Source organism: Triturus cristatus, chromosome 2_1 (assembly GCF_964204655.1).
Source record: "Triturus cristatus chromosome 2_1, aTriCri1.1, whole genome shotgun sequence".
In the NCBI taxonomy this organism is placed as follows: Eukaryota; Metazoa; Chordata; class Amphibia; order Caudata; family Salamandridae; genus Triturus; species Triturus cristatus.
In genome coordinates this window covers 394,573,215-394,601,164 of record NC_140581.1, presented here as the reverse complement: position 1 = coordinate 394,601,164, position 27,950 = coordinate 394,573,215, and the positions used below count along the sequence as shown (strand labels likewise).

Genomic DNA, 27,950 nt, shown 5'->3' with positions numbered 1-27,950 from the left:
TGCTCTCTCACTGGTATGCTGACACCTAATGGAGGCCTGCGTATGATACATTACAAATACCTCCATCGAACTTATTACACTCCAGCAAAGCTTTGCAAGTATGGTCTACGGGCAGACTCTAAATGTTGTCGCTGTGGTGCGGAGGGCGCAGGTTTCATACATTTGGCATGGTATTGCAGCGCAGTGGCTGGGTACTGGGTAAAAGTGACGCAGATGGTGGGGACAATGGTGGGTGTTAATATTGCATGTACTATCCGAACGTGTCTGCTGGGACTGCTCCCTGGGATAAGGGCGACCAAGCGGAAGTTCTGTGTTGTTGCGTTGCTCATGGCCAAGAGAAGGGTGTCGTTGTGTTGGGGCGGTAGGAGAGCGCCACGGATTCGGCAAAGGATGCAGGACCTGACGTATTGTAAAGAAACCTTACAAACCTATGAGGAGGAACTACCGACGGGGTCTAAACCAAGAGACTACTGGCAATACTTGGTGCAATACTTACAAACTAACCAGGTCGACTAATTATAATTGTACGCTCGCACTGTAATTGCTGAGATTTACAGACACATGATTGGATTGTGCACACTGGATGAAGAATGTTGTAGCGCCATAGCCTGTAAGTTGATTATATGTTGGCTTTGTATATTTTTTATTGGTGGCAAATGTCAATAAAGGAAAAAAAAAAAAAGTATTGGCGCGGTGCCTGGGGGCGCGCGCGGCGAAGGCTCACATAGCGAATATTCAAACGACGGGTGGGGTGTGGGCTGTCACGGAGCGAGATAAGTGTGAGGACTTTCGGGCCTATTATGCTGCTCTCTATGGAGCAGACGATCCCTCGCCCGCTGCAATAGACGACTTTCTTACCCAATGCCCCTGAACACCAATTCACCCGCAACACGCCCAACAATTAGAAGACCCTCTCACGGCGGAGAAGCTGCGCATGGCGTTGAAGGATTTACCGCTCGGGAAGACGCCGGGGCCGGACGGCCTGCCCTTGGTTTTTTACCGTATGTTTCTGCCGCAGCTCCAGAAACATCTTTTGCGGGTGTACAATTCTTTCACGGGTGCATTGGGGCCCGTCGCCCTCCATGGATATGGCAGAAATAGCCCTTATTCATAAGCCGGGCAAGGACCCCACGCTGTGTGCGTCTTACCGCCCTATAGCCCTGCTGAACGCAGATCTTAAAATCTACACTAAAATGCTCGCTAGGCGCTTGGATCCCCACATGCCTGGGCTTGTGGACCCAGACCAAGTTGGCTTCATTCACAACCGACAAGGGGCGGATAACGTGCGCAGAATCGCGCACCTGGTGGGAAAAGCCCGACACTGGAAAATACCGGCATTCTCTCTCTGGACGCGGAGAAGGCATTTGATCGAGTGGAGTGGGGTTTTCTTCGAGCGGTGTTGCGGAAGGTCGGGTTGGGGGAGAATATGATCTCTATGATCATGGCCCCCTACCTCTCTCCGCAAGCCCGGGTTCGAGTTAATGGGCAGCTTACGGACCCCTTCCCCATCTTCAGGGGTACACGACAGGGCTGTCCTTTGTCACCTCTGCTGTTCGTCCTGGTGGTGGAGCCCATAGCGGAGATGATTCGGCGACACCCGGACATACATGGGATCCCCCTTGGGGGCCGGCAAAACAAGGTAGCTCTCTTCGCGGATGACCTTTGAGAGAATCTCGGGCCTCAAAATTAACCATGGCAAGTACTGGGCTCTGAATCTTACGATTCCGCCAGATGAGGTGCCGGTCCTGAAAATGCTTGCTCCTTACCAATGGGCCACGAAGAACATCCGATACCTTGGCCTCCAACTGACTCCCACCTTAGACACATGGACGCGGGTGAATTGGCGTGCGTGCCGAGGGGCCGTGCTGGAGGACCTGAGGGCTTGGAAAAATCTGGCGGTCTCCTGACTGGGTAGGCTTAACGCCATAAAGATGTCCATACTCCCCAAAATGTTATATTTATTTCAATGCCTCCCCACCCCAATACCCCAACACCAAATACAGGGCCTGCAGCGCAATCTCACGGTTTATCTGGGGTGGGCGCAGGCCGCGCTTCTCCCATAAGACCCTCATGTCGCCGCGCGACAAGGGAGGTCTTGCGTGCCCTAACCTCCTGGACTATTATTGGGCCTCCCATCTCCGTTTCGTGTCGGAATGGATAGCCGTGGAGAGTGAAAAGGTGTGGTTCCACATGGACAGGACGGTTACCGGACGCTCGATTTGGGACCACGCCTGGCATTCTCGCAAGGCACGCTCGCACTGCACGCTTGCGCAGTGCCTACATGGCAGTCCCTACCAAAACTGTGCTGGGTATATGGGTCACGATTGCAGTACGAAAGGGTTTAACAATCTTTCCTTCTCCTCACACTCCTATTGCGGGCAACCCAGACTTCCCCCCCGGCCCTTCATCCGCCAGCCTTTGCGAATTGGTTACAGGGGGGGTGTAGGGTGATCGGAGATCTCTATGAGGGTGGCACGCTTAAGACGTTTGCCCAGTGTAGAGAGGACTTTGGACTCCTGATGACTGCGAGTTTGCAGTACGCGCAGCTGCGGCACTGGGTGTCCTCCCCAAACAGAGATGCGCAGGGCTGCTACCAACCCGTTCACCCCATTCGAACGGCTGGTCCATGCCTTTGATGAGTCAAGGGGCCTGATCTCTCGTACATATAAGATTCTACAGCATCCCCCGGTACTGTCCCACATTCTTATCAGCGCCAATGGCAGGCGATCTCGGCCATGGAGATCCCTCCAGCGCAGTGGCATCGTCTATGGCGGGATATTCCGGGGGTGTATCGCAGTGTCCCACAGAGGGAAAATGCCTATAAAATCATGACGCAATGGTACTATACACCCACTCGCCTGCACAAAATGTTCCCTAGCGTGTCCGCGTTGTGTTGGAGATGTCTGAAGGCTCTTGGAGATTTTATGCACATCTGGTGGGCGTGTCCGCTCCTGACCCTGTTGTGGTAGGAAGTCCTTAGTCATGTTAAGGGGTGCTGGGGTTCCCGCTGCCAGATTCCGCTACCACGGTCCTTTTGGGACTTAAGCCTGTCAGTTTGAAAGCCCTAACTCGCAGTGATTGGACCTTAGCACTTCATATGCTAGGGGCGGCGAAACAGACTATAGCATTGCACTGGAAAAAATGGACTCTCCTCCAATAACGGCTTAGTACACGCGTTTATGGCATGTGCTCACTACGGAACTTTTTACAGCACGATTACAGTCACGGGACACGCGTTTCACTGCTGTTTGGCGGCATCTAGACCAGTACCTTTGTAAAATAGGGCATGCCCGCTATCTACCCTCCAAGCTTAGAGCGCTGCGCCTTTTTGAAGATGTCCTACTCCCGTCAGACCCCAGCAGACTCCTCACCTGACCAGGCTAATCCTCTGAGATGGCATATGCGACCAACCCCAAACCTAGCGCGGCCTATGGTCGGCGTTGTTGCGTACACAAACCTGTCCGTCAGCCTAGTCACTACTGCTGCCGTCCTTCCCTTCTCCCTTTTCTTCCTCTCTCTGTCTGATATCTCTCTAGCTAGTCTTCTCTGTCAACTTCTGACGGGCCTTGTACTCTCGTTCTTATTGTTTTAGGTTTTTGTATTTCAAAGGGTCCCGACGCTCCCTATTATGCCTTTATGTTGTCATGTGTTTTGATACGCGGCCGGCCCCACAGGGGTTGTAGGCGGCATGCTGTGTTTAAACGATGTTTTACACTATTCTCTTATAAGCATTTTGAGGAGCCTTGCCTGATACGCGGCCCGGCCCTACGGGGGTTGTATGCTTAACGCTGTGTCAATGTGGACCTCTGTTCCCTATTGTTTGCAAGGGAAAACTCAATAAAAAGAAAATACAAAAAAAACCCTACTTCCGGGACCTTGTTCGGAAGAGGGAATAGAGTCGGAAGAAGAGGTGGATGGCTGGTTAGCAGATTCCATTAAACCCCTGGTCTTAAGGTAGAAACATTTTGTAAACCAGGATATTACAGAGGGGAGGTTAAGATGGCTGTACAGTCAATTAATGGGGCAGAGCTGCAGGACCCGATGGTATACCAGTGGAGCTACATAAAAATCTTTAGGGGCGGTGTTAAACCCCTTTTTTACAGTAACGATCAGGGAGATTTTAGATCAAGTGGTGCAACTACCAAAATCATGGGATGAGGCAATAATACCGATTACTTTGAAGCCAGGGAAGGATCCCATTAGCTTCGATTTGTATAGACCGATATCACTTCTGAATACGGACTATAAAATCTTTACAAAAAACCTGGCAGGGAGATAAGTAGGAGGTGATACATAAGGATCAGAAGGGGTTTATTAAAGGAAGATACCTACATGAGTTAACCTACGGACTTATAGGAGCTGTAGATGCTGCAACTGCTCATTCGACCCCCTAGCAGTAATAACTTTAGACGCTTCTAAAGCCTTTGATAGGGTAAGGTTGTCTTACCCGTTTACTGTTTTAAAACAATACAAGTTGAGGATAAATTGTGGAGAGCAAGCCAATTGACACATCAGGATCCCTCAGTCAGAGTTTTAGTGAACGGGAACCTACCTTCACCTTTTAAAATACTTAAGGGCACAAGGCAGAGTGGCCCCCTGTCCCCCCTCTTATTTAATCTCTTTATGGAGCCCTTTGCACATAAACTTAGAATAGCATCTAACATTCCCCCTTTTTCCCATGGGGGTTGGGTAAAGAAGGTAGCATTGGTGTGGTTTAACCGGCCACCCTATAGATGGTGCTACAATTTGGCAAAGTGTCTGCTTGAATGAGGGGAAAACAGAGATCATGGTATGGAACCAGAGAAAGGATAGCCCGTTGATTAAGAATGAGATGATATCATGGCTTAAAAATTGTAGAAGATCTAAACAAAATACCAGAAATAAGTTTGGGCAAGATATCAAGAGAAATTGTGCAGTTAATCTAGGAATGGGCACATCTACCCCCAACGATTTTTGGGCGGGTTAATCAGGTCAAAATGGTGATATTGCCAAAAATAACTTTTCTATTGAACACAATCCCCATGTATTTTGAGTAAGCTGCAATAGGTGAAATCCAGCAGGCGATAAACGCATTTATGTGGGCATAAAAGGGAATTCGAATCTAATGGAGAAAGGGCGATTAACCTTACCAGAAATCCAATATTATGCCTGGGCCTTCCAGCTGAAAAACACCAGAATGCTTTTTAATACACCAGATGGATCAGAAGTATGAACTATGTTCTCGGCAATGATACAAGAAAGCAAGATGGGTGTAGACAGATCTCTTCAAATTTAGAGACCCTCAATATATATTTTTTTAAATCAAATTAAAATGCTGCAAGCATTGACTAGAATGTGGTACATTATTTGATGATGATCAAAACAAGATTATTACTCCTACTCATCCCCCATCTGGGAATCTACAGGGACACCAGAGTGTCTTAAAGATAAACTGGAGCTACCAATAAGAAATGCAGGTGTAAATGTTTGGGGAGAGCTTACTCAGAACGGAAAAGTGGTATCATAGAATGAGTTAAATGAGCTGTTAGGCAAACTTTAAGATTTAAATATGTACAATTCAAGAGCTGGGAACAAAGCTGGAAGCTGCCCTTGGGTATTGGAAATGTCTTGGAAGAGCAACTTGTTGGAAAACCCCCAGGGAACAAAGAAGTTTCTTTCTGGTACTTGGATGGAGATTTCAGTTTGGCAGAAGAACTGTGGAGAAGATGCTTGCCGAGGGAGAAATGACAAAATACAAAGCAAGTATCGATGTGCACATTATATTCCATTGTCAACCCTGCTTTTTTTTAAAGAGAAACCACCTCTTTTCACTCCATAGGGCATATAGAACACCAGAGAAGCGGTCAAAGATGGGGAAGGACAGACAGATTGCATGTGCAAAGTGTGGTTTCGAAAAGACAACGGATATGTTTCATCACTGCCCAGAAATCGGAGGTTTTGGGATGAAGTAGAAATGACACTTTCAGGTATTTTGGGGCTACAGATTAAGGAAAGCCTTTTATTGATCATTTTTGGAGTCATGGAAGGAGTGCTAGGAATTGCTATAGACTTGCTGTTTTATGCACTTTTATTGGCCAGAAGAGAAATCTGTAGTAACTGGTTGGGAGGAACCCCGCCCCAACATTCGGAGTGGCTAGATTCCCGGTTTTATATGTCTAGAATGGACTTATTAGGGAAAGACTCCAAGAAGAAAAGATTCTGGGCCCTGTTACAAAATTGGGCTGGGTGTAGTGGAAAGTATTGGTTATTGAGGATGTAAGTGACTACAGCTTTGCCTAATGACAGCACCTACATAACTCTGTTTTTGCTGCTATGTCTCTCCTTCTTGCTCTATACAATGCACCTGCCGTGAATCGGGCACTCAGAGAGATGTACCTGCAAGGAGAAAATGTCTATCTCTGATGCCCATCTGATGTCCTCTCTCTCTCTCGCACTTTTGGGGCTAAGATACTAGATATTAGAACCTGAGGTGAATGAGGGTCAAATAAAATGGAAAGTAAATGGAGTAAGCGTCTTGGTTCTTTTCTTTTGATGGCACCTTTTCTATTGCTTTCTTGATTAAGAGGTATGTGACCTCTTGAGTTAGACACGGCTGTTCTTCTCTGGAGAAAGTCTATGTTTTTGAAAAGTTTTTTGAAAGCTATGTGCAATAACCATTTTTGATTATGTTCAATAGCCATTTGTCAGAGGTCATTTTCTTCTGGGTGAAACCTCTAGTTTTGTCTCCTAAAAGGTGTTTTGTGTAGGAGGACATCTGTTGGCAAGTCAGATGCTGCTGGGTTCCATCCCTCGTGGGTCGGTACTTCTTCATCTCCCACAATAGATGTGGCTCGATAAAGTTGATTACTGACAGTGACCTGGGTGTAATCCCGCCTTAGCGGCTATGTTGTCCTCCACGCGTTGAAGCACGTTGCAGCCAAAGTAACTCTCACCATGAAACGCAAAAAAGCACATTTATGACCGAAACTTGCACCTTAAAGCACCCTAAGCCAGACGTGTCTTACGAGAATGGTTGCCGCTTGCAATGGTATACTGGTTGTGTCTGTAGCATCAAGTGGCGACATTAGGCAGATGCTGGTAAAGTTTTTGTCATCCTGAATGAAAGTCTTTGCTTTCTTCCTGTATTACTCAAGGAAATACTGCATCAGGTCCTTAGTTTTGTCTCACAGTTACTGGTCATATATGTTTAGCAGCGTATTAGAGTTGGATATGTGCATCTGTGCTAGTGCTGATCTTGCCATTTTTCAGGCCCACCATGTCCAATTGTTTGCTGTCTCTTTCACAAGGAGGCCGACTGCAGTTGGTGAGTTAACCGTTTTACAAGTGGTTGTGACTACGAAGGAGTAAACAGCCACAGTGCCCTTTATTTAAAGTGGATCCAGGGTACAGTACCAGTCTTTTCTTTCTACCCTTAGTGTTAGCACATTTGCAGTAGTTGGCTCTCTGAAGACCTGTTGTCCTTGCTCATTGACACAGGGCACTATGGGCAGGCACGGTTTCTTTTTATGTGAGAGCAGTAGCTTTTCAACGGGGAATCATGAATCGAACTGCTCCTCTTCCAGCTGTATCCCATAAGTGCCCTTTTTATCAGGACTATGTGTACAGCAATGACATCCAGAAGCAATGGCTTTGATGAGTAGGTGTTGACACCTTCCTCAGGAGGAATCAGTGGATACTGCCACACTTCTGTAGCCTATCCGCTCAGTAAGATTTATGCTCAAGTTGCATATCATCTGGTTCCTCTTTGTATTTGAAGAATTCCCCTTCTGCGCCCCCCCCCCCCCCCGCTACCCTCGTGCCCCCAGGCTCTAATGTGGTTGGAGGCTCCAACTCAGTATGTTCCCATTTGCTATTCCTTTCCCTTGATTTATTGGGCATTCAGAATGTTTTCATGGAGTCATACTTCTTCCTCCTCCTCAGTAGGGCCTCAATCTCAGCCTTGAGGTTCTGCTTCTTCCTCTCAACACTGAACCTTTTGTTCAAAATTGCAGAATTTGTTTTAGAGACTCATTATCCCTCCCGCGATTTCAATCACCTTTCAGATGGAAAGCCAGTTCCGAGGATTTGTCTCGGACAGGGTCTTCAACTGTGGGGTTCTTTTTGCCTTTGCCTGCCATTTGATCGCCACTGTGTTTTGGGTGTAGAGGTAGACTTTGCATGCTTCAGCTGCGCCCTTAAAGTGTTACCTGGCACTTCCTGTTCTCAACCTCATTTGAAATTATCTTCGGCATCTCCTCTATCGACCTTGATGACTTCTTCGGTGTTGGAAACTTCCCATTGGGCCAGTTTGGTTTCTTCAGGGTTTTCTTCATCGCCATGTTTGTGCTGGGATTGCGCCACCTGTTTTTGCTCGTCTTCTCAGTCTAAAGCTGGAAATTGTCTAAGCATCACACCTCAGCAACTTGTGGTCCTTTGAGAGACAAAGGTTGCACACATTATGGCTGTCCTTCTATGCAAACTTGTGGCAGTTGAGGCAACATCTAAATCAGGTGTGCTCAATTTCCCAAACTCATTCTCCATCCCACATGGTCAAGGTGCTGTTTGGAAACTCTTCCAAGGAATTTAGTATTTTTTAGTGTTTTGGTGATCTTCCTCAACATCTGTTGGCAATACTATTGAAATTCTCCAACTTTTGGTGACTTCTTGAATCTTTTAGCGAAAAGGAAAATGTTACTTACCAGTATGCCTCTGTTCTTGGAATGTAGAGCTGCAGATCCACACACTGAGCGTAGATCGCTATCTGGTGTTGGGCCCGGATGTGCGCACTTGTTTTTGTCTTGGAAAAGTCTTTGGAAGTCACGGGATAGGTGACTCCTCCTTTGGATCATAGTGCGCATGGGCATCGGCTCCATCCTCAGATTGTTTTTTGGCAGCAGGGAAATGATGGAGATTTGTAAGAAAGAGAAAAGATGCCCATGTATGCTGTATCTAAAAAAGATAATACTGGAACAGATAAAAGTAGCCGGGGAGGCGGGTGGGCGTGTGTGGATCTGCAGCTCTACATGCCAAGAACAGATGCATACTGGTAAGTAGCATTTTCCGTTCGAGGCATATGAGGGGAAGGGACGCTCAAAGCAATGTTTTTTTAAAAAGTGTAATTAGCTGACATTGAATTGAGCTGTAATCTGATTATCTGAGTGATAATGCTGCCCCCTACAGGCATATTTTATTTGAACAATTATTGTCTTTTTATCCAGTTATTCATGAAAAGTGGAATTTCTCAAAGAAAATCACCCAAGGAAGAAAAGTTTGTGTGAGATACAGAGCAAGCTAAAAAGGTTTTAGAGCATCAGTTTGCAAAATAAAGTATGCATAACAATAAAGCCTTGATGTCCTCTAGAAGCATGCAAAATAAGGATGGGTGGAATGAGAGCCTTCCCTGGAGATGCAGATTAGGATCACATTTCAACTATTGTGTCAATTCCCTACCCCCACAGACCCGCTCACCACTCCCTTACCCCATCTGAAAGTCATGAGCCTTCACGTCCAAGAGAGGAACTAGTTGCTAGAAAAAGAGGACAGCCATACATCCAATAAACTGGACTCAAATGACATTCAACCTTTGAGGCCACAAGGAGCGACTGGACATTTCTGTGCTCTTAAATGGAAAGTTTAAAGCACTACAATCCAATCCAGGCTGGCTAAATGAAATGCTGGGGAGAACATTTGTTCCTCTTCAAGTGAAATTAAATGCCCATATCCAGTGCTACGGCTACATATAAACCATGTTCAACAAAATGACAAATGTCCTAATAACAATTATCAAGTAAGTCTACTTCAACATAATGCAATACTGCCCGTGTGGCCCTTTCCTAAAATATTCGTAATTACATGAGGAAAGGATGTTTTGTTTCAAGACTATCATTAATATTTCATCACTTACCTCGATTGTCTCTGGCAGGAGTTTCATTCTTAATGGGAGCTACCGTTCTTCGATTCTACAGAAACAAATAGCCAATGAATCGGTCAATTCTATTGTATCAACATACAATCTCCATACACTTGGATTTAAAAAACACGTAAACTCAGTTGTTCTAGAAAGGCACATGCACTATTCAGCAGGTGGTGCAGAATCCTGGTCAGTTTTTCACACAGTTGGTCCTGACTAGGTTGCAGTAACTTTCACGGACTCACAACATATAAAAAGTGATATTTTTACCCTTTAAGCATCAGTTTGTGGCATGTAGTGCTGTAGATTCACATGGTCTGCATACTCCTGCCATCTAGTGTTGGGTTTGAACTTGTACAAGTTGTTTTTCTTCGAAGAAGATTTTCGGGTCATGAGGTATAGTAACTCCTCCTCTCGGTGATACTGCGCATGGGCATCGATTCCTTTGTTAGACTGTTTCCCGGCAGGAGGGTGTGACAGGAGTATAAGAAAAGTGTAAAAAAATAGAGATGTCCATGCTAAAATGTGAATGTATCAGAGAGAGGTGTCAAAATACAACTACAACGGCCACAAGCGTCCAGGGAGGAGGGAGGGCGCATGTGAATCTACAGCACTACATTCCACGAACAGATGCTGACAGGGTAAGTAACGATCTGTTCAATGAAATGTGTACGTATGCTCTGCATAGACAGTAAAGCAGTCCCTCCTTAGAAGCGGTGACTAACGTTTTGGAGTTGCAGTAGTTTGAAAAAGGGCACATAGCACTACCTGACCTACATTAGCTTGTTGGCATCCTAAAACATCCACACAGTAGTATTTAGTAAATGTGTGTGGCGCAGATCATGTAGCTCCTTTACAAATATCAGCTATTGGGATATTACCTAAAATGGCCACAGTTGCTTCTTTATTACGATGGGAGTGTGCTCTGGGAGTTTCATGTACAAGACTTTTGGCTTTTATGTAACAAGTTTGTATGCATTCGACTATCAATCTAGCTATGCTTGATTTGGATGTAGGGGTGCCTTTATGAGGTGGAGAAATGAGGTGGACAAAAGGCTAAAATTAGTTGTTTTGTTTTCCTGAACGTTTTAGTTCTATCTATGTAGAACACAGGCGCTCTTTTAACATCCAAAGTGTGGAGAGCTCTTTCTGCAACAGAACCAAGTTTAGGGAAAAACACACGAAGCTCTAGAGATTGATTGAGGTGAAACTGGTACTTTAGGTAGGAATTTAGGATTAGTATGGAGAGCCAGTTTGTCTTTATGTATTTGAAAGAAAATGTCTTCAAAGGTTAATGCCTGGAGCCAACACTCCTGACCAACAACCAAAAATGCTACTTTCCATGATAGAAACTGAAGAGAGCATGAAGTGTAAAGGCTCAGGAGGAGGACCCATGAGCCTGATAAGTTCCAAAAGGCAGCTGAGGTGCATGAGGAAGAATTACTCCTTTGAGTCCTTTCATGAATGCCTTAATGACTGGAATCCTGAAGAGGGACAGATGCTATCTGTTTTGGAGATAGGCAGCTATGGCAGCAAGATTCAACCTAATGAAAGTATAAGCTAAATTGGATTTTTGTAAATGTAGCAAATAATAAATAATGTCCTTTACTGTGGATTTGATGGGATTTTTTTGTTTAGGTTGACAGTAGCAAACAAAACATTTCCACCTTACAGCATAACAAGCTCTAGTTGTGGGTCTGCATGCTTGTTTAAGAAAGTCCATGCATTCTGTTGGTAAATTCAAGTAACCAAACTGTAAACCTCAGGAGCCAGATCGCTAAGTTGAGCATCTTGGGGGTTGGGTGTCTAATTTGTCCATGATCCCGAGTGAGAAGGTCTGGCATGTTGGGGAGTTTATCGTGTGGGACTACTGGGAAATCTAATAAAGTTGTGAACCAGGGTTGCGGTGCCCAGGTGGGAGCTACAAGAATCATGTTTAGTGATGTTTGCCTGAGTTTCAGAACCAGAAATGGAATGAGAGGGAGAGGTGGAAAAGCATAAGCAAATATCCCTTACCTGCTCATCAATAGTATGTTGTCCTTGGATAGTGGGTGTGGGAACCTGGAGGCAAAGATTAGGCATTTTGTGTTTTTGGTTATGGCAAAATAGTTCATCTGAGGGGCCACCCCACTTTTGAAAGTAGGGAAGGAAAACATGTGGACGGAGTTCCCATGCGTGGGTTTGTTGGTGCATGCTTCTGAGCAGGTCTATAAGAATGCAGACTGTTACCGGCAGCTATTCATCCAAGAGATGAATGTGATGGTGAAGAGCCCAAACCCATATGGTCTGATCGGGGTGTGACAGTTAAGATGACCGGGTCTCACCCTGTTTTTGTGTGTAGTACATGGTTGTCGTATTATCTGTCCAAACTAAGACGAGGAAGGAACACTTTCAGTACTAGTAAGACTGCCCGAAGTTCCAAGTATGCAATGTAAAAGGATTGTTATTCGGTATCCCACTGGCCTTGTATTATACCTGTTTCTGATGAGTCTGTGGTTAAAATGATGTGCCACTCTGTCTAAAAAAGGCCGCCCCTTCAACAGATTGTTGGGATCCACCATTGCAGAGAACAGTGAGTGTGGTGGTCCATCAACACTAAATCCTGGAAGTGACCCTGTGCTGGAGACCACTGGCAAGAGACACTGTTGCAGTGAACGCATGTGTAGTCTTGGGTGTAGAACTATGGCAATAAAAGATGCTATCATTCCTAGTAGACGCATGACAGTCCAAAACTGTCAAGTGTTTTGTTTGGCTGGAACTGAGGTAGAATTGTTTGAAAATTCTGTATAAGAGCTGGATTGGGATAAGCTAACTCCAACTGTGCGTTGAGTGTTGCCCCCAAATATGGTTGAATTTGAAGAGGTCAGAGGTGAGATATGCAGACACTGATGGTGAACCCCAAACTGGGCAGGACCACTGGCAACTAAATGTGTTGTTGAAATTGTTGATAGGAGCTGGCTTTGATAAGCCAGTCATCTACGTATGGAAATATGTGAACATTTTGCGTCTTAGGTGTACTGCCACTACTGCCACACACTTTGTGAAATCGCGAGGCACAGTAGTGACTCCTAACGGAAGAACTTTGAATTGATAGTGTTTTCCTGCTATGACAACCTTGAGGTGTTTGCGATGAGAAGGGTGTATGGTTATGTGAAAGTAAGCGTCCTTTAATGTCCAGTGTGGCCATAAAGTCGCCCTATTGTAGAAGGGGAATGACATCAGTAGAGTGAACATTTGAAAGTGTTCTGAGAGGATGTAGTAATTGAGGAATCAGAGATTGAAGATTTGTCTTAAGGACCCGTCCTTTATTAGAATGAGAAAGCATATTGAATATAATCCTGTGCCCTGTTTTTGAAGAGTTACTGGTTCTATGGCCCCTTTGAGGAGAAGGGCTAGCATTTCTAGCTTGAGAAGTGTTAGGTGCTTGTGTGATAACCTGTAAGTGTGAGGTGGAATGTTGTATGGTGTGGTGTGGTAACACGCTCCAGACACAAACCAAAGCTAGTACCCACTGGCCTCTGGTAATGGATTCCCAGACTGGATGGAAAAATGTATGTCTTTCCCCAACAGGTGTTATGTGGTCAGGGAAGAAGAGTTGGGCAGTCACTGTTTTGCAGTGGAGGATGCTCAATGGGCAGAAGCACCCCTACCTCTGCCCTTATTGTACCACCTCTAAACCCTTTGGAATAGGTGGACTGGCCCTGCTTCGATTAAGAAATGAAGGAGTCTGTGTTGGAGGATTCATATCCACCCCAGTAACCTGAGCGCCAAAAGGAGCCTCTAAATGTATTAATTTGCAAGGCTCCCATGGCTTTATCTGTGCCTGTATCTTTTTTCATCTTGTCCAGGGCGGTGTCCAGCTGAGGGCCAAAAGGATGTTCCTTGTTAAAGAACAGGTTAAGAACTGCTTGTTGAACTTTTGGCTGAAATCCAGATCACCTGAAGCAAGCCTATCTCCTGAGAAATACACTGGTGTTTATTCCTCTTGCAGCCGTATCTGCTGCATCTAAGGCACATCTCATAGAGGCATTAGTGATGGCATGCTCCTCTGAAACAATTTGTTGTCCCCTTATACAATGCTCCTCAGGGAGATGTTGTAACAACTCTTCCATCTCATCTCTATCGTAGCGTGCTAGAAGGGCCTGGGAATCGGCAATATGCCAGTGGTTAGCTGATTGGGCTGCTATCTATTTCCCTGCTGCGTCGATAAGCTTGATCTCTTTTTCAAGGGGTGGCTCCAGCTGCTGGACTAGTAGCTCTTTTACGAGCAGTGGTGGCAGCTCCAGTGTCCGGTGGTACTTGACTAAGAGGGTCTGATGCGGAGGGTTAATATTTTTTTTATCTACCCGTGGATATGGCATGGATAGGCTCCTTGAAAATATCAGATTGCTCCAACATACCAGGAAGCATAGGTAAATACTGTGTGTCCTTGTGATGAGTGTTAAAAGGGAAATCTTGTTCTTCTGATTCCTTATGTAATTTAACACCATGGTAGGTAGCTGCCCTTGCAATAACCTGTTGGTAGGCACTAGCATCCTCAGAGGGGAGGGTCTAGCTGGATATAGATTCGGATAATTTGGTATTACAGTATCAGTATTATACATGACTCATGGGTCTGGCTCTCCGAATGAGCCTCCCACACCCCCAGTGTTTGATCTAGGTGAGCCTGGAGGTGTAGCATCTACAGGATTATGATGTGGAGATGCATGAGATGAAGTAGGGGATTGTGGAGGTGGTGATGGTGGGAGAGGTGGTGGATGATGCGTAGGGCCTGTAATAGTGTCCTAGTCCTCTTTTTTTGAGGTATAGGAGTGTCCAAAGCCATCTCAATAGTCAATTGCCTCTTTAGTGGAGGAGAGGGCATTGTTCTCCTAGTTAGGTGTTGAATTTGGATTTTGCTCTAATATCAATGGTTTCGAGAATAGGGTCAACAGGCGATATGGAAATTTTGGGATGCCTCGATGGTTTTGGAACCGAAGAATGTTTCAAGGATTTAGTTTGTTAGTTTAGGAGAACGAAGCTTTCGAAGCGGAAGGGTGTTTTTTGGTCGGCACCGAGCCAGAAGCAGTCAGCTGCAGAGTCGGTGTGGGAGGAGACAGATGCATGTGTTTGAGCCAAGGAGGTCGACAAATAGGCTTTAACTGTGGCGGCAATTTTCAGTGCTGAGCCCGAAGGAGGGGCATCCGACATGTCTTTTCAGATTTAACAACGGCCAGGTGGCAGATCCAGCCCATGTACTCTACGGCTTCCCTGGCACTTAACAATATCTAAATATTGTAGAGGTATATCTGCTCATGCAGATAGGCCCACACCTGTGAAATAGTGCAACCTAAAAATATAAAGAGGGGGGACGGGGAGCTAAAAGAAAGAAAGGTACAGACCCCGCGCTCCCAAGGCTTACATATTAATCACTTAAGGGTGACTGTTCCTAAAGAGAAGAGAGAGAGCTAGCCTTTTTGGTCGCTCGAGAAATTGTGAGTGAGACTATTTCACAGAGTAGGTTGGAAGCAAGACATTCTGAAGGTGGGGGAATTCCTTGTTTTGGATAAAGTACCCTCACACACCCATGCAGGTGTCATGCTTCATCATTGGGCGTTGCTCCTCGTGGGGGTGGCACTACAGTTCCCACGGGCCCCGCGAGAGGGCTCTTTATCGGAGTTCTTTTCGGAGAAATGCCGCAGTGGTGAGTGCGGGTGTGAGAAAGTGAGTGAATTAAAAATACTCGACTGGAACCCTAAAAAACTTTATTCAGGGGTCCGTGTAGTATGGTTAAAACAGATGACAAGAGAAGGCCTCTAAATTAATTATATGAGAGGGGTGAGTATTTTTCTTCTGCTTTATTGTCAACAAGTGAAGGTGATAGTGATAGGTGAATCAGTTAGGCCGACATGTTTCATGCCTTAAATAGGTCCCTAATAGATCCCTTGGCGTTTCATCAGGACCAAGCTAAAAGGGAAAGAGGTTAAAAATAGGAATCTGAGACAACGAAACCCAGTATCCATATAGCACCGATGTTCAGGTTTTTTTTAGGCGTCAGTGCACCTAGAGGAACGCCCACTAGGAGTTCCAAAATCCAACCTAGAAAGAAAAGAAAAAAGAACAAAAAAATTTGGGGAGAGATAGTCATAGCACTCATTAGTATCATGGAAAAATAATGAGTTTGATTCATACACTACACTCGTGTCATGATTGGGTGAGTATTTTCCGTCTGGCTTGCACATCGACAGAGGTATGCTCTTGGCCATAATCGCCCACCTCTCATATTCCATCATATCACTCGCAGGTAGTCTTCTTCATTCAACGCTTCAACGCCGATGAGGCCAGCCTTAACTACTGGTGGGGTAGGATATATATGTTGTATGTCTATTTGTTTGTCTGTCTCACGATTATTTCGGACACCGCTACTCGCACCGGAGTAACTTTGTTACTGGAAGTGGCATAGCAGGTGTATATATTTTTTTAACGGACTGCACGACCAACCATGGCTCCCATGCCATTTCGATAGACATCACAGACATGTGTCATTTTGCTCTTATCATGAATGTGGATACACATATGAGTTTGAGCACACCAGCATGCCGATTCTTCTACACAGCCCCGTGATTTCACGTCAGGCAACAAACTGTGGGCATTGATATTGTGGTGTGTGTGACCACTGCATAGCCAGTTCCCAGCGACTGGGGAATGAATGTGACAGCATGCCTCCTTGCCCCAATCTTGACAAGAATGTAGTGTATGAGTCAAACGCACTATTTTTCCAAGATACTAATGAGTGCTATAACTATCTCTCCCATAAAAATGTTGCCCTTTTTTCTTTTCTTTCTAGGTTGGATTTTGGAACTCCTAGTGGGCATTCCTCTAGGTGCACTGGCGCCTTAAAAAAACTGAACATAGGTTCTACAGGGATACTGGGTGTCGTCTTCTCAGGTTCCTATTTTTAACCTCTTTTGCTTTTAGCACAGTCATGATGAAACGCCAAGGGATCCATTAGGGACCTATTTAAGGCATGCAACATGTCGGCCTAAGTGATTCACCTACTACTATCACTTTCACTTGTTGACAATAAAACAGAAGGCAAATACTCAACCCTCTGATATAATTAATCTAGAGGCCTTCTCTTGTCATCTGTTTTAACTATACCACATGGACCCAGAAAAACGAGTTTTAGGGTACCAGTGCAGTATTTTTAATTCACTCACATTCTCCCCCCCCCCCCCCCCCCCGCACACACCCCCACTCACCACGGCAGCGTTCCTCCGAAAAGAACTCCAATAAAGAGGCCTCTCGCGGGGCCCGTGGGGGACTGCAGGGCACCCCCACGAGGAGCAATGCCAGAAAATGAAGCATGACACCTGCATGGGTTTGTGAGGGCACTTTTTCCAAAAGGAGGAATTCCCCCACCTTTAGAATGTCTCACTTCCAACCTACTCTTTGAGATAGTCTCCATCACAATGTCTCCTAGCGACCAAATAGGCTAACTCTCTCTATTCTCTTTAGGAACAGTCACCCTTAAGTGATTAATATAGTGCACCATACCATAAGGCCTGCTAGAGGGGTGACTTGCCTATACGTTAGGCAGTGCCAGCTGGCATGTATCCGATGCTTCCCCTTCACCTTGTGCCTGAGACTGGAGTGGGGCAGGCAATCCAGAGATTGAATTCCTATCAGTGATCAGTAGTGGTGGGAGAATACAGACAGCCATCTCCCACAGTGCTTCAAGGCAGCTGAGCAGTGCACATGGTGGCGGAAATGGCTGAAGGGCTCCCCACAATCCCAGCGGCGTGCACCCTCTGAAAGTAGGGTAGGGGTGGAGGGGGGTGGGGGACAAAATGCCTTTCTTTTCATGGCATGAGGCGTAATTAATGAATGTCACTGTAAAATGGTACCACCGTTAGTGGTTTAAATCGTGTTGTATTAGTCTAGTATAACATATTTCTGGTTTTATTAATGTGCAGACACCCGGATAAAGGAAATAAGACTCTTTTCAAAACTACACCTTAGTATGTGGTGTCTAGTATTTGTGGGGGATATTGTGGATTTATGGTGCGTGAACCGTTACTGACACCATGTAGATATTTGGAATTAATATGCATTACGAGTACTGTGTATTTAATAAAGTATGTTGTATGTTGTATAAGTAAAAGCACTCAACAACAATTTATTGGGTGGTGGGTGTTGCTTGCCTAAAGATTGAGGTACTAGCCCGCACCACCGCCCTTGAGTAGGCCTTGAACTGTTCTGTCTACCTATCCTGAGAGAGTTAAGTGCCACAATGGGATACTTGATTTCCAGTAACAGGAGGCTGGTGACTTATTACTTGTGAAGCCCCCATTCTTCACAACTAAGAACAATATTTCTGACAACAGCAATTTTGAAAATAAAGGAAGTTAATATTTCCATGCTAGGCCTGTGCTTACTTTCCTGCTAATAGCTGCAAATGTAGGGCACGCACCATCAGCCCAACATCAATTATATTTTTTAAGGAAAAGGTGAAACTAGGCATTTCTGAAGGATAAGCTAAGATGAACAGACATGTCAGAGTATGCTACACTAACAAAAACTAAGAAAGGACAAATATTTTGTGTCTCAACTACTGACTTAGACCTTACCCTGGATGGAACTTTCATCAGCTCACATCTTCACCAATAACACCGACCTGGTGGATCCGATATTGTGACACCAGCTTTGGTGATCTCAATCAAATTTGTGTCACAAGAGGCAGTGAACGCCTTACCAGAAAGAATACATTCTTCAGGCCATCAAGTGCCTCTTAACATCCTCGTTGTCGTGAGGGATTCTTCAGGTTTGTCCCAGTACATCTCTATGACCCCAAGACAAGTTTTGCAGGTATCCACCTGCACTTCTGACTCGCCCAGTTGGTGGGGGAAAAAAGTACATCATGGACTGAACATGTAAGCAATATGGTGTTCTTCACCAACGCTCAGAGAACAGAATGTCAGCCATTAGCTTCTGGACTGGGCTCTTATGGTGGGTTCTTCTTTTCACAGTGCCTGGTAAAGAGACACATGACCTGCTGCACTAATATACTTTTATATGCATCTCTCACATCTTAATGCCAATCTGGTGGAAAGATGTGTAAACTCTGAGGTGATGCTCAAGTTGTGAAAGGTCATCTCCTCAGGAACAACGTACTCAAGATGAGATGGTAGGATGGAGTGTAGCACTCTCCCTCCATGGGCAGGAGATCCATCCTCGTGGGGAGGTGGTGAAGTCACGGTGGAGTGGATAAGAGAATGAGACCAGACTACAACAGAACCATCAATATCACTGCAAACCCAGGCTATCCAGATATTTAGAATACCTCCATTAATCAGCGGGGTTGTGCATAGTTATAAATTAACACCCATGCATAGACATCTCAACGATAAGGTTGAGGACCTCTTGGATGATTTCCCGGTCAAGTGACTAGTACAATACTTCTATAAGCTGTCCACTCTGTCATTCTCTATCCCAGTTACTTTGGAGACTAGAAGCAACAAGCCTTGGTAAAGTGCCCATTTGACAGAGTTACATCCAGCCAGCACAGCTGTATAAACTGGGTACCCTTGGATTTCCTGATGCAAAAGAGGACCATGCTGTTCACTATCTGCACGCACTATCATCAACCTATATTTCAGAAGTGTCTGAGATTAATTTAAGAATTTCATCCATCACCTTTTGGTTGTGCACTTTGAACTTTCAGCACAACCTTGCAAAAATTATTCACTCAACCAGCAATGAGGTAAAGGTCCTCCACAGTTTGTATCTGAGGCATGGTGTAGGTATACAAATGGCTTCCTCCTATATTTAACATTATAGTCATAACATTGTTCTTTGAAATTCCCTGGTCTTATTTTATGCATTGGCATCTTATTCCGCCACAATACAAATCAAACACTTAATTCCAACAGCATACACATTCCTCAGTGCTCCCAGTTCTTGACCATAGGATAAATGAGGTAATGCCTAAGTTCTACTTTACTTCTTCCTTTTCTCTTACTCCTTGCCTTTCTTCTGGTGCACCCATCAATGCTGGAGAAATACCATGAAGACACATCATTCCCTCCCCCTTCTTTAATTTCTCTAATGTGCATTCAATCAATCAATCAGGATTTGCGAAGTGTGGCTGCTTCACATGAAAGGGTCTCGAGGTGCTGTGGAGGTACATGTTGCTGGATCATGCTGGCTGTGCCTACTTTTTGAACATCCAGGTATGGAGTTCCTACCTGAACTGCTGGTACAGTGACGAGGCTCGCAGGAGTCCGGTGTTCCAGGTCTTCACCGCCAGGTGGGGGAAATGTGTTTAGTGGTTGGTAAAGAGCAGGAACCAGAACGGAGTTTCCTGGTACGTTGGTGGAAATTCACTCATTTGTTGACGTACGGCAGTCATTTGTTTGATAGCGCCTTGTAGGCGTGGGTGAGCAGCTTGAACTGGCATCTCTTTGCGACTGGTAGCCAATGGAGTTTCCTGAGGTACAGGGTGATGTGCGCCTATCTGGGGAGTTCAAGGATGAGTCTGGCTGCTGTGTTCTGGATGGTCTGAAGTTTCCTCATGAGTTGGGCGGTGATTCCTATGTAGAGGGGGTTGCCAAAGTCGTGTCTGCTGGTGACGAGAGCTTGTGCGAGAGTTCGCCAGGTGTTGGGTTGGAGCCATCTGAAGTCTTTCCTGAGAATTCGGAGGGTGAGAAAGCAAGCGGAGGAGGTGGTGCTGACCGGCTTCTTCATGAAAAGCTGGCTGACGAGGAGGATTCCTAAGTTGCAGGAGTGTTCGTGGGTTGGGGGTATGGCCCAGCTCATGTGGCCACCATTCACTGTTCCACAGGGTGGGTCTACCTTTCCCAAATAGGAGTACTTCTGTCTTGTCTGTGTTGAGTTTGAGAAAGTTTTGACCATCCACATGGCCACGTACTTGATGCATCTTTGGAACTTCTCTTTGATTGTTGTTGGGTCGTTTGTCATCGGTGTTGAGTCTGTGGTTCCTGATTATGTTGGCCAGGCATTCTATTCTCTCCATCAATAAAAGATTCCAGCACTGGTTGAAGCAGCCAAGAAGTGAAGACATACGTGATACAGAATAAACAAGAAAAAGACCACATCTACACTCAGACATAAGTTTCTTTGAAAGTCTTTAAGAGAAACAGGAATATACTTCTTTGTCTGTGAAATGTAGTACCAACACTGCACTGAAGAATAGGAATCTATATACTATGATAATGAGTAAAGCTAAATTAGTAAAAAAAAGCCTTAATTTTCTGTCTGATGATATTACAATTTGTAACTTGCCCTTTTGTACTTCCTATTCACCATCATCCACTTTCTTTTTTTAAATATTTTATTTCAGGTCTGATCTCAGCAACGGGTACATATTTGTAGCCCGTGGAAAAAAGTGTGTAAGGAAAACGCGTGTATGATGAGTGTCCATACTCGCACTCAAGACTTACCTCTCGCACCCACCTCAAATACCTTCACTGGCTTCCCATCTACAAACAGACACTCAAACTACTCAAATACATATACAAAGCCTTGCACAACATCAGCCCCACCTAACTCAACAATCGCATGAACTTCCACATACCTAACCGAAACCTCAGCTCAGCCTGACTCCTACTTGCACAAATCCCCCGCACATGTGGAACCAGGTCCGACAGTTTGGCCTTCTCCTACCTCACTTCCAAAGCCTGGAACAACTTAACCCTACACATCAGAGCCACCTCCTCAGTTCTTGGATTTTGCAAGAAACTGACGGCTCTCCACCTATTCTTGGCCCTGGGTCAGCCCACACCGCTTCTGCTTTTCAGCACCATGATGCTGTTTCAGGCGAGTTGTTCACTTTACAAATATCCGTAACATAACATCCAAAATGCACATACCTTTGCAATTTTGTTTACTTTAGCAGATGGTGTGGATGGTGGTGGAGTTTCTGGACTCGGCTCGATTTCCTCATCAGGTGCAAGGTCTGGGTTTAGTGCAAATATACTTTCAAGATCAATCTGTTGGAAAACAAAATACAAACTCTTTAGTACATGTTTAACGCATTTCTAAACAAAATGTACACCTAAAGCAACATATGGAAAACAGGCCAACTGAAAAGATGCTATATTACAAAATTACCCGGGAGGATGGTGTAAGGAAGCCAAAAAGAACACCCTTCTATTAATGTGAAGGAAACAGATACATTTTGGCACAATGTTTACGGGAGAGTCTACTCTATAAGATCATATGGTGAGAATAAATAAACATCAAAACCTGAGCAGTGAAACAGCAACGCAAAACATCTAAACGCTACCTTTTAAGTTATTTGGTAGACCCCAACACATACCAATAAAAGTAACTTTCAAATACTTATTTTAAACATTGTAGGCACTCTGCATGAAACCAAAATTCTCCTTTTTTACTGCAGCTTCATAACAGTTTATTGAAGTGTGTGCATTACTTCTAACAACTAGTGGTAGAATGTAGTACTGATGAAAAACTCTGTAAGTAGGCTCAAAGTGAAGTCTAATTTGTTCTGAGTCAGCTAACCACATCAGAAGTTCTATTGTATTTTTTTTTGGTTTTTTTTGTTAAGTCCTCATTGCTACCATGGTTTCAAAGCCAGACCAGATTAACCTGCACCCAGCTGTCTCAGTTCATAACAGAGCTGGCAGGGATATATAGTCGAGATAGTGGGTACACAATATCCCTTAGCTATTGCAGTCTCAATCTTGGAAGGCAAAGAACCAAACGGTTCCCTTCTTGTAAGCCACCTTGGTGTGGGTGGCAGCCAAGTCAGCCCGGGCTAGAACCAGGAAAAGACTAATCACATGGTGCGAAAGGCAAGGGAGGCACCATAATAGGGTAATCATCGGACCCGGGGGGAAAAAAAAAACGGATATTTCAGTGTAACCAAGATAACAAATACCAGAAAGCCCTTTTGCTCTGATTACCAGCTCTAGCAAGGTCCATACGTGATGTGTACAAGACGGAAGCCTGCCATTCACCGAAAGTAGGAGGGGACGGGTCTTTCCACTTCCTGCAGATCTCCCTTCTTGCCAACAACACCGCATAGAACACCAAGCTTTTAGCAGCACTTTGAGCTCCTTCCAAGATCCCGAAGATCACAAGAGGCAAGTCTATGTTAACTTGAAAACCCAATGAAGTAGTTAGAGTATTACTGATAGCTGCCCAGTATGACACTAAACTAGGGCAATCGAAAAACATATGGGTGTCCGATGCTGCCTGAAGGCCACACCTTGAACATGCTATTGAGTTGCCCTCGGAAAATTTAGATAATCTGAGGGGAGAATAATATGCCCTATGCAAAGTAAACAAGTGGTTCCTGCGTAGCCATGATGGCTTCACTATACTACACAAAAGGCCGAATGACGCTGACCAGAGATTTTGTAAGTTTGGACCAGAAATTGAAGGGCTCCACAACAAGTCAGGCAGATCAAAAACTCCATCCGTTTCCTCCAGTAGGAGTCTATACCACTGTGAGGTCTCCTTTTTACCCAATGGGTTGTTAACCAAGTTATTTATAAGTAGGCTATATCCTCCAAGTGGAAACTTGTTTCTTTCGAGGGCTTGAGATTTGTAGGCCTGAGTCCAACTAGACATTTGAAAGTATTTGAACCTTGATAGGTTAGGGCCAATCTTGGCCTGAAGCTGTTCCCATGAAAGCAACTCCCCTTCAAAAAAGAGATCTCCCCAGACCTCTAAGCCTGCGTCTCTTATAGGCGCAGCTAAGGTGTCTCCAAGCCAGACGGGGTTTTCAGGTAGCCCCCATAGCGGAGTCCTATCACAAAAATACACTTGCTTTATAGATCTTGTAACTTCGGCCCACAGTTTTGCCAACCCCTGTAACACCTTCAGTTTGATTTTTTTAAAGTACTTGGGGCTGCCAAATTTGAAGAGAAAGGCCGATTGACTAACTTCTTCCCCTTCTAGCATGGCTGAAAACATCCGGCCCACCCCGTAGTCTAAAGGTATTTTTAACAACATACGGGAGTGAGTTAACTGAAAAGCCCAAGCATATAATTTCAGATCCGGGGCAGCCAAACCCCCCTTGTCCCTTCGCCTCCTAAGCTTTTTCCATGAAATCCTTGCCTGTCTGTTGTTCCTGATAAAAGATGTTATGTCGGACTGTAAATTAGTTAAACAAGAATAATCAAAGTGCAGAGGAATGGTAGAAAACAAAAAAGAAATGTTAGGAAGAATCGACATTTTAATTAAATTGACCCTCCCAATTAAAGATAGTGGAATGTGAGACCATGAATGCAATAACCTACGGCAATCTTTAGCTACTGCAGTTAAATTAACTTGAGCAATATTTTCAATGTCCTTCCCAATATGAAGACCCAAATACCTCATCGAGGAACCCGCTTGTAAATCTTTAGCTTGCCCATCATCATTCCAGACCAGCATCTCTGTTTTGGTATCATTAATTTCGTAACCGGAAACTTGGCCAAATGAATGGGCGATCTTTAAAATTAAAGGGAATGCAGTGCCTACATCCGAAGTAAGAATAAGCACGTCATCGGCGTATAGGGCTACTTTCCTTTCCCACCCTTTATAAGAGAAAGGCTTGATACTAACCTCCTCCCTCAGTTGTTGCGCGAAAGGTTCGATATAAAAATCGAACAGTAGGGGGGAAAGTGGGAAGCCCTGCCGTGTCCCCCTAGTGATAGTAACCGGGTCAGATAATTCTCCATTGACCAAGAGGCGTGCTACTGGGCTATGATATAACAATCCAATTGCCCTACGAAACCCTGCCCCCACGCCAAACTTAGCCAAAGCCCCCGACAGGTATACCCAATTAACTCTGTCGAAAGCCTTGGTCGCATCCAACGTGGGGGCCGCCAAAGGGAGAGTCCGAACCGATGCTATATCTATGGCACCTATTAAATCATAGGTTAGCTCGAATAATTGTCGCCCCTTGACAAAGCCTTTTTGATCAGGGTGGAGGACCAAAGGCGCAATCTCAGCCAACCTTGATGACAACACTGTGGTGAAGATCTTATAATCCACATTAAGAATTGAAATTGGCCTGTAGGATATCCCTGGTTTCAGAATAAGGGTGATTGAGGCATTATCCCAGGAGGCTGGCGGGAGCTGTCCTTCCAATAAAATTTGATTGAATAGAACAGTGAGGAATGGGACTAATTCTGTTTCAAGGGCTCGATATATTTCTGCCGGCAAGCCATCAGGCCCGGCCGCCTTCCCCTTCTTACTTTTTTTAATGGCAGATCTTACCTCATCCTCAGTGATGGCGTTATCTAAGAATTGAGATTGCTCGGCAGATAATAAAGGAAGATTGATGTCCCTCAGCCACCCCTCAATAGAATCTATCCAGATCTCCTTGTCCTCCTTGTAGATGACCTGAAAGTAATCTCTGAAGGCACTCCTGATATCCTCATCTGTAGAGAAAGTATTATTATCTACCGTTATTGCGGCAATGTTATTTCGAACCAGATCTGTTTTGGTCTTCCAGGCCAGTAGTGTCCCGGCGCCCTCGCTGTATTCAAAATGGGCCAACTTACTGGCTTCCCATCTTTGTTGAAGTCGAAGATTTAATATGGAGCTCAAACTACCCTTCAGAGCCAGTAATTGATTACAAAGAGTGGGCAGATTTAATCCGGAAGCCTCATAGTTGGAGTCTATATCTTGTTGTATTTGACATATCTGAGCTTCAATAGAGGTGACTTCCTCTCTATGTAGCTTCCTATGGTATGAAACTTTCCCCATAATAACCCCTCTCAAGAAAGCTTTAAATGAATCCCAGATTATTCTAGTCGTAGCTGAACCCCTGTTGGAGTTCAAGAAATTATGGGTTTCAGATTTAAGAAATGTGATATCCTCAAGGGAAGAGAGAAGAGAGCGGTCGAAAGACCATGTAATGGAACACTTCTTAGTCGGACTGACAAGTTCCATAACTACAGCCGCATGGTCTGATAGATGTAATGGGAGGTAGCTAATAGCCTTTACGGAATCTACCAGCCTCAGACTTATTAGGATGAAATCTATTCTGGACTGGTGGCGATATTTATAGTTCCGAAAAGAAACCCCTTGTTGTTGCCCCGACCTCACTCTCCAGATATCAACATACCCATATTGCTTCATAGCACTTTGCAACAAGACTCTAGTCTTAGACAAAACAAGGGATCGATTATTAGCCGATTTATCCAATACGGGGTCCAATACGACATTAAAATCGCCTGCCAGGATAATGGGTTCAGGGATGGAAAGGAGGTGCAAGAAAATTGACTCCAAGATAGAAGGGTCGTCCTGGTTCGGGCCATAATATCCCAAAATTGTATTTTGCATAACCGACATAACCACGGACGCTATGGCCCATCTGCCACCTAGGTCAACCGCCTGTGATAACAGCCTAGCTTTAGCTCCTTTTTTAAATACAACTGAGACCCCTCTTGTATTAGTTGTTTGGGTAGTTGAAACTGCAAAGTCTATCCACCTATTCTTCTTAATAAGGGCAAGCATTTTAGTATGAGTTAGATGTGTCTCCTGGAGCACTATTACCTGCGCATCCAAGTCCCGCAAATATTGCATGATTCTATTAGCTCTGGGCTTGGTGCGGAGGCCGTCTACATTCCAGGAGATATATTTTACGCTACCCATACTTAAGAAAAAAAAAGAAAAAAAGGCTAAGATTACCATTTGTTGCATTAATTCTTTGCTCAACATCTGCCTGCTTCCATCCTTTATGATACTACTTCGAACAATGAGGACCATTTTATATTTTTGCCATATCCCACCCCCCCTCCTAACCCCGTGCATCTCCTCAACCTCCCACCTCCCCCCTCCCCCCTGGAAAACCCTTGTGTTTTCTAACCGGCAAATTATCCGGTAGATAGCACCCCCTCAAGAAAAAAAAAAAAAAAAGGATACACAACGAAAAAATATGAGTACATAAAAAGTGAAGCCTCCACCTATCATACTGTAAGAAAGAAGTTACCAAAACTACTTTTAAACATTTAGCTGGACCTAAAAAGAAGAGGACATTTTAGATCGTGTAAATAAGTGAATGTGGCCTAAGGTAAAGAGCATACAGCTTTATGTTAATAGTGACACGTGCTCTATTAGGTTTATCAAAAACAAAAAAAAAACAAAAAAAAGCCAGCCATGCTATCTCAAAATATATGTAATCTACTTGTGCTCTTTCCCTTAGGTAATCAAAAGCTCATCGGCTGCCTGTACTGTCCTGATGTTATACATCCGATTGCTATGCATAACTTTGATGGCTGCCGGAAACATGAGCTGAGCTGTTGCTCCTACCTTCCTAAAGGCATCCAAACGCCTCCCAAACTCCCATTGTTTCTCCAATGTAATTCTGGAGAGGTCAGACCGAACTAAGAAAGTATACCCAGACCCTGCGAGGGACTTTTGCTTTAATGCCAGGTTAAGAATCCGCTCCTTCAACACGCAAGTGTGAAAATTGACCAGAATTTTACGCGGCTTCGATCTCTGGGGATTCCGCCGAAAGGGGTCCCTATGGACTCGCTGTATGTCCGCGGCTAACTCCTCAACTGAGTTCTCTAAGCCCAGGGAATCCTTTAGCAGAACAGAGATGAAATAATTGAGCCCTCAGATCCTTCCGGAATATTGAGAATCCGCAAATTCCCCCGCCTGGCGTTGTTTTCTAACATCTCCAGCCTCTCGCTTAGGTTTTGTTCCTCTCTAGTAAGCTTCTTTATATCATCCTTAGCTTGCTCCAAGTTAGTTGAGAGTGCTGCTGAGGTCTCTTCCAGAACGCCTGTTCTGACGGTCAAATCCTCAATCTTATTATCCAATGCTTCACAATAGTTCCTTATCTCCAACTGATTTGCAGAGGACTCAGAAAACCCTTTCCTGATCTCCATTGTAAGCGCAGAGAACATCCCCATCAGAGAGGCGGCTGAGATAGAGGACTCTCCCTCAAAGTTGGCAGAACTAACACCAGCTGCGTCATCCTTCTGATACTGAACCTTAATATTCTCTCCATCCGCCCCTTCTCCACCATCTACACCCTCCATCTCCGATGTTACTGCCACATGCTTGTTAGAAGTTGGCCCTACCGCCGTCTATT

General features: G+C 44.8%; 1 protein-coding gene across 8 annotated transcripts in view; it reads right to left on the bottom strand.

Moving 5' to 3' along the window:
* Positions 1 to 27,950, bottom strand: part of KIF2A (kinesin family member 2A) — a 418,450-nt gene that overhangs the window by 305,360 nt on the left and 85,140 nt on the right. For all 8 annotated transcript variants that reach the window (XM_085631560.1, XM_085631589.1, XM_085631578.1 and 5 more), the window contains 2 exons: positions 21,760 to 21,879; positions 9,884 to 9,938 (listed from right to left, as the gene is read on the bottom strand). In XM_085631560.1, the coding sequence (XP_085487686.1) occupies positions 9,884 to 9,938; positions 21,760 to 21,879 (175 nt within the window). The remainder of the gene's footprint in view (positions 1 to 9,883; positions 9,939 to 21,759; positions 21,880 to 27,950) is intronic.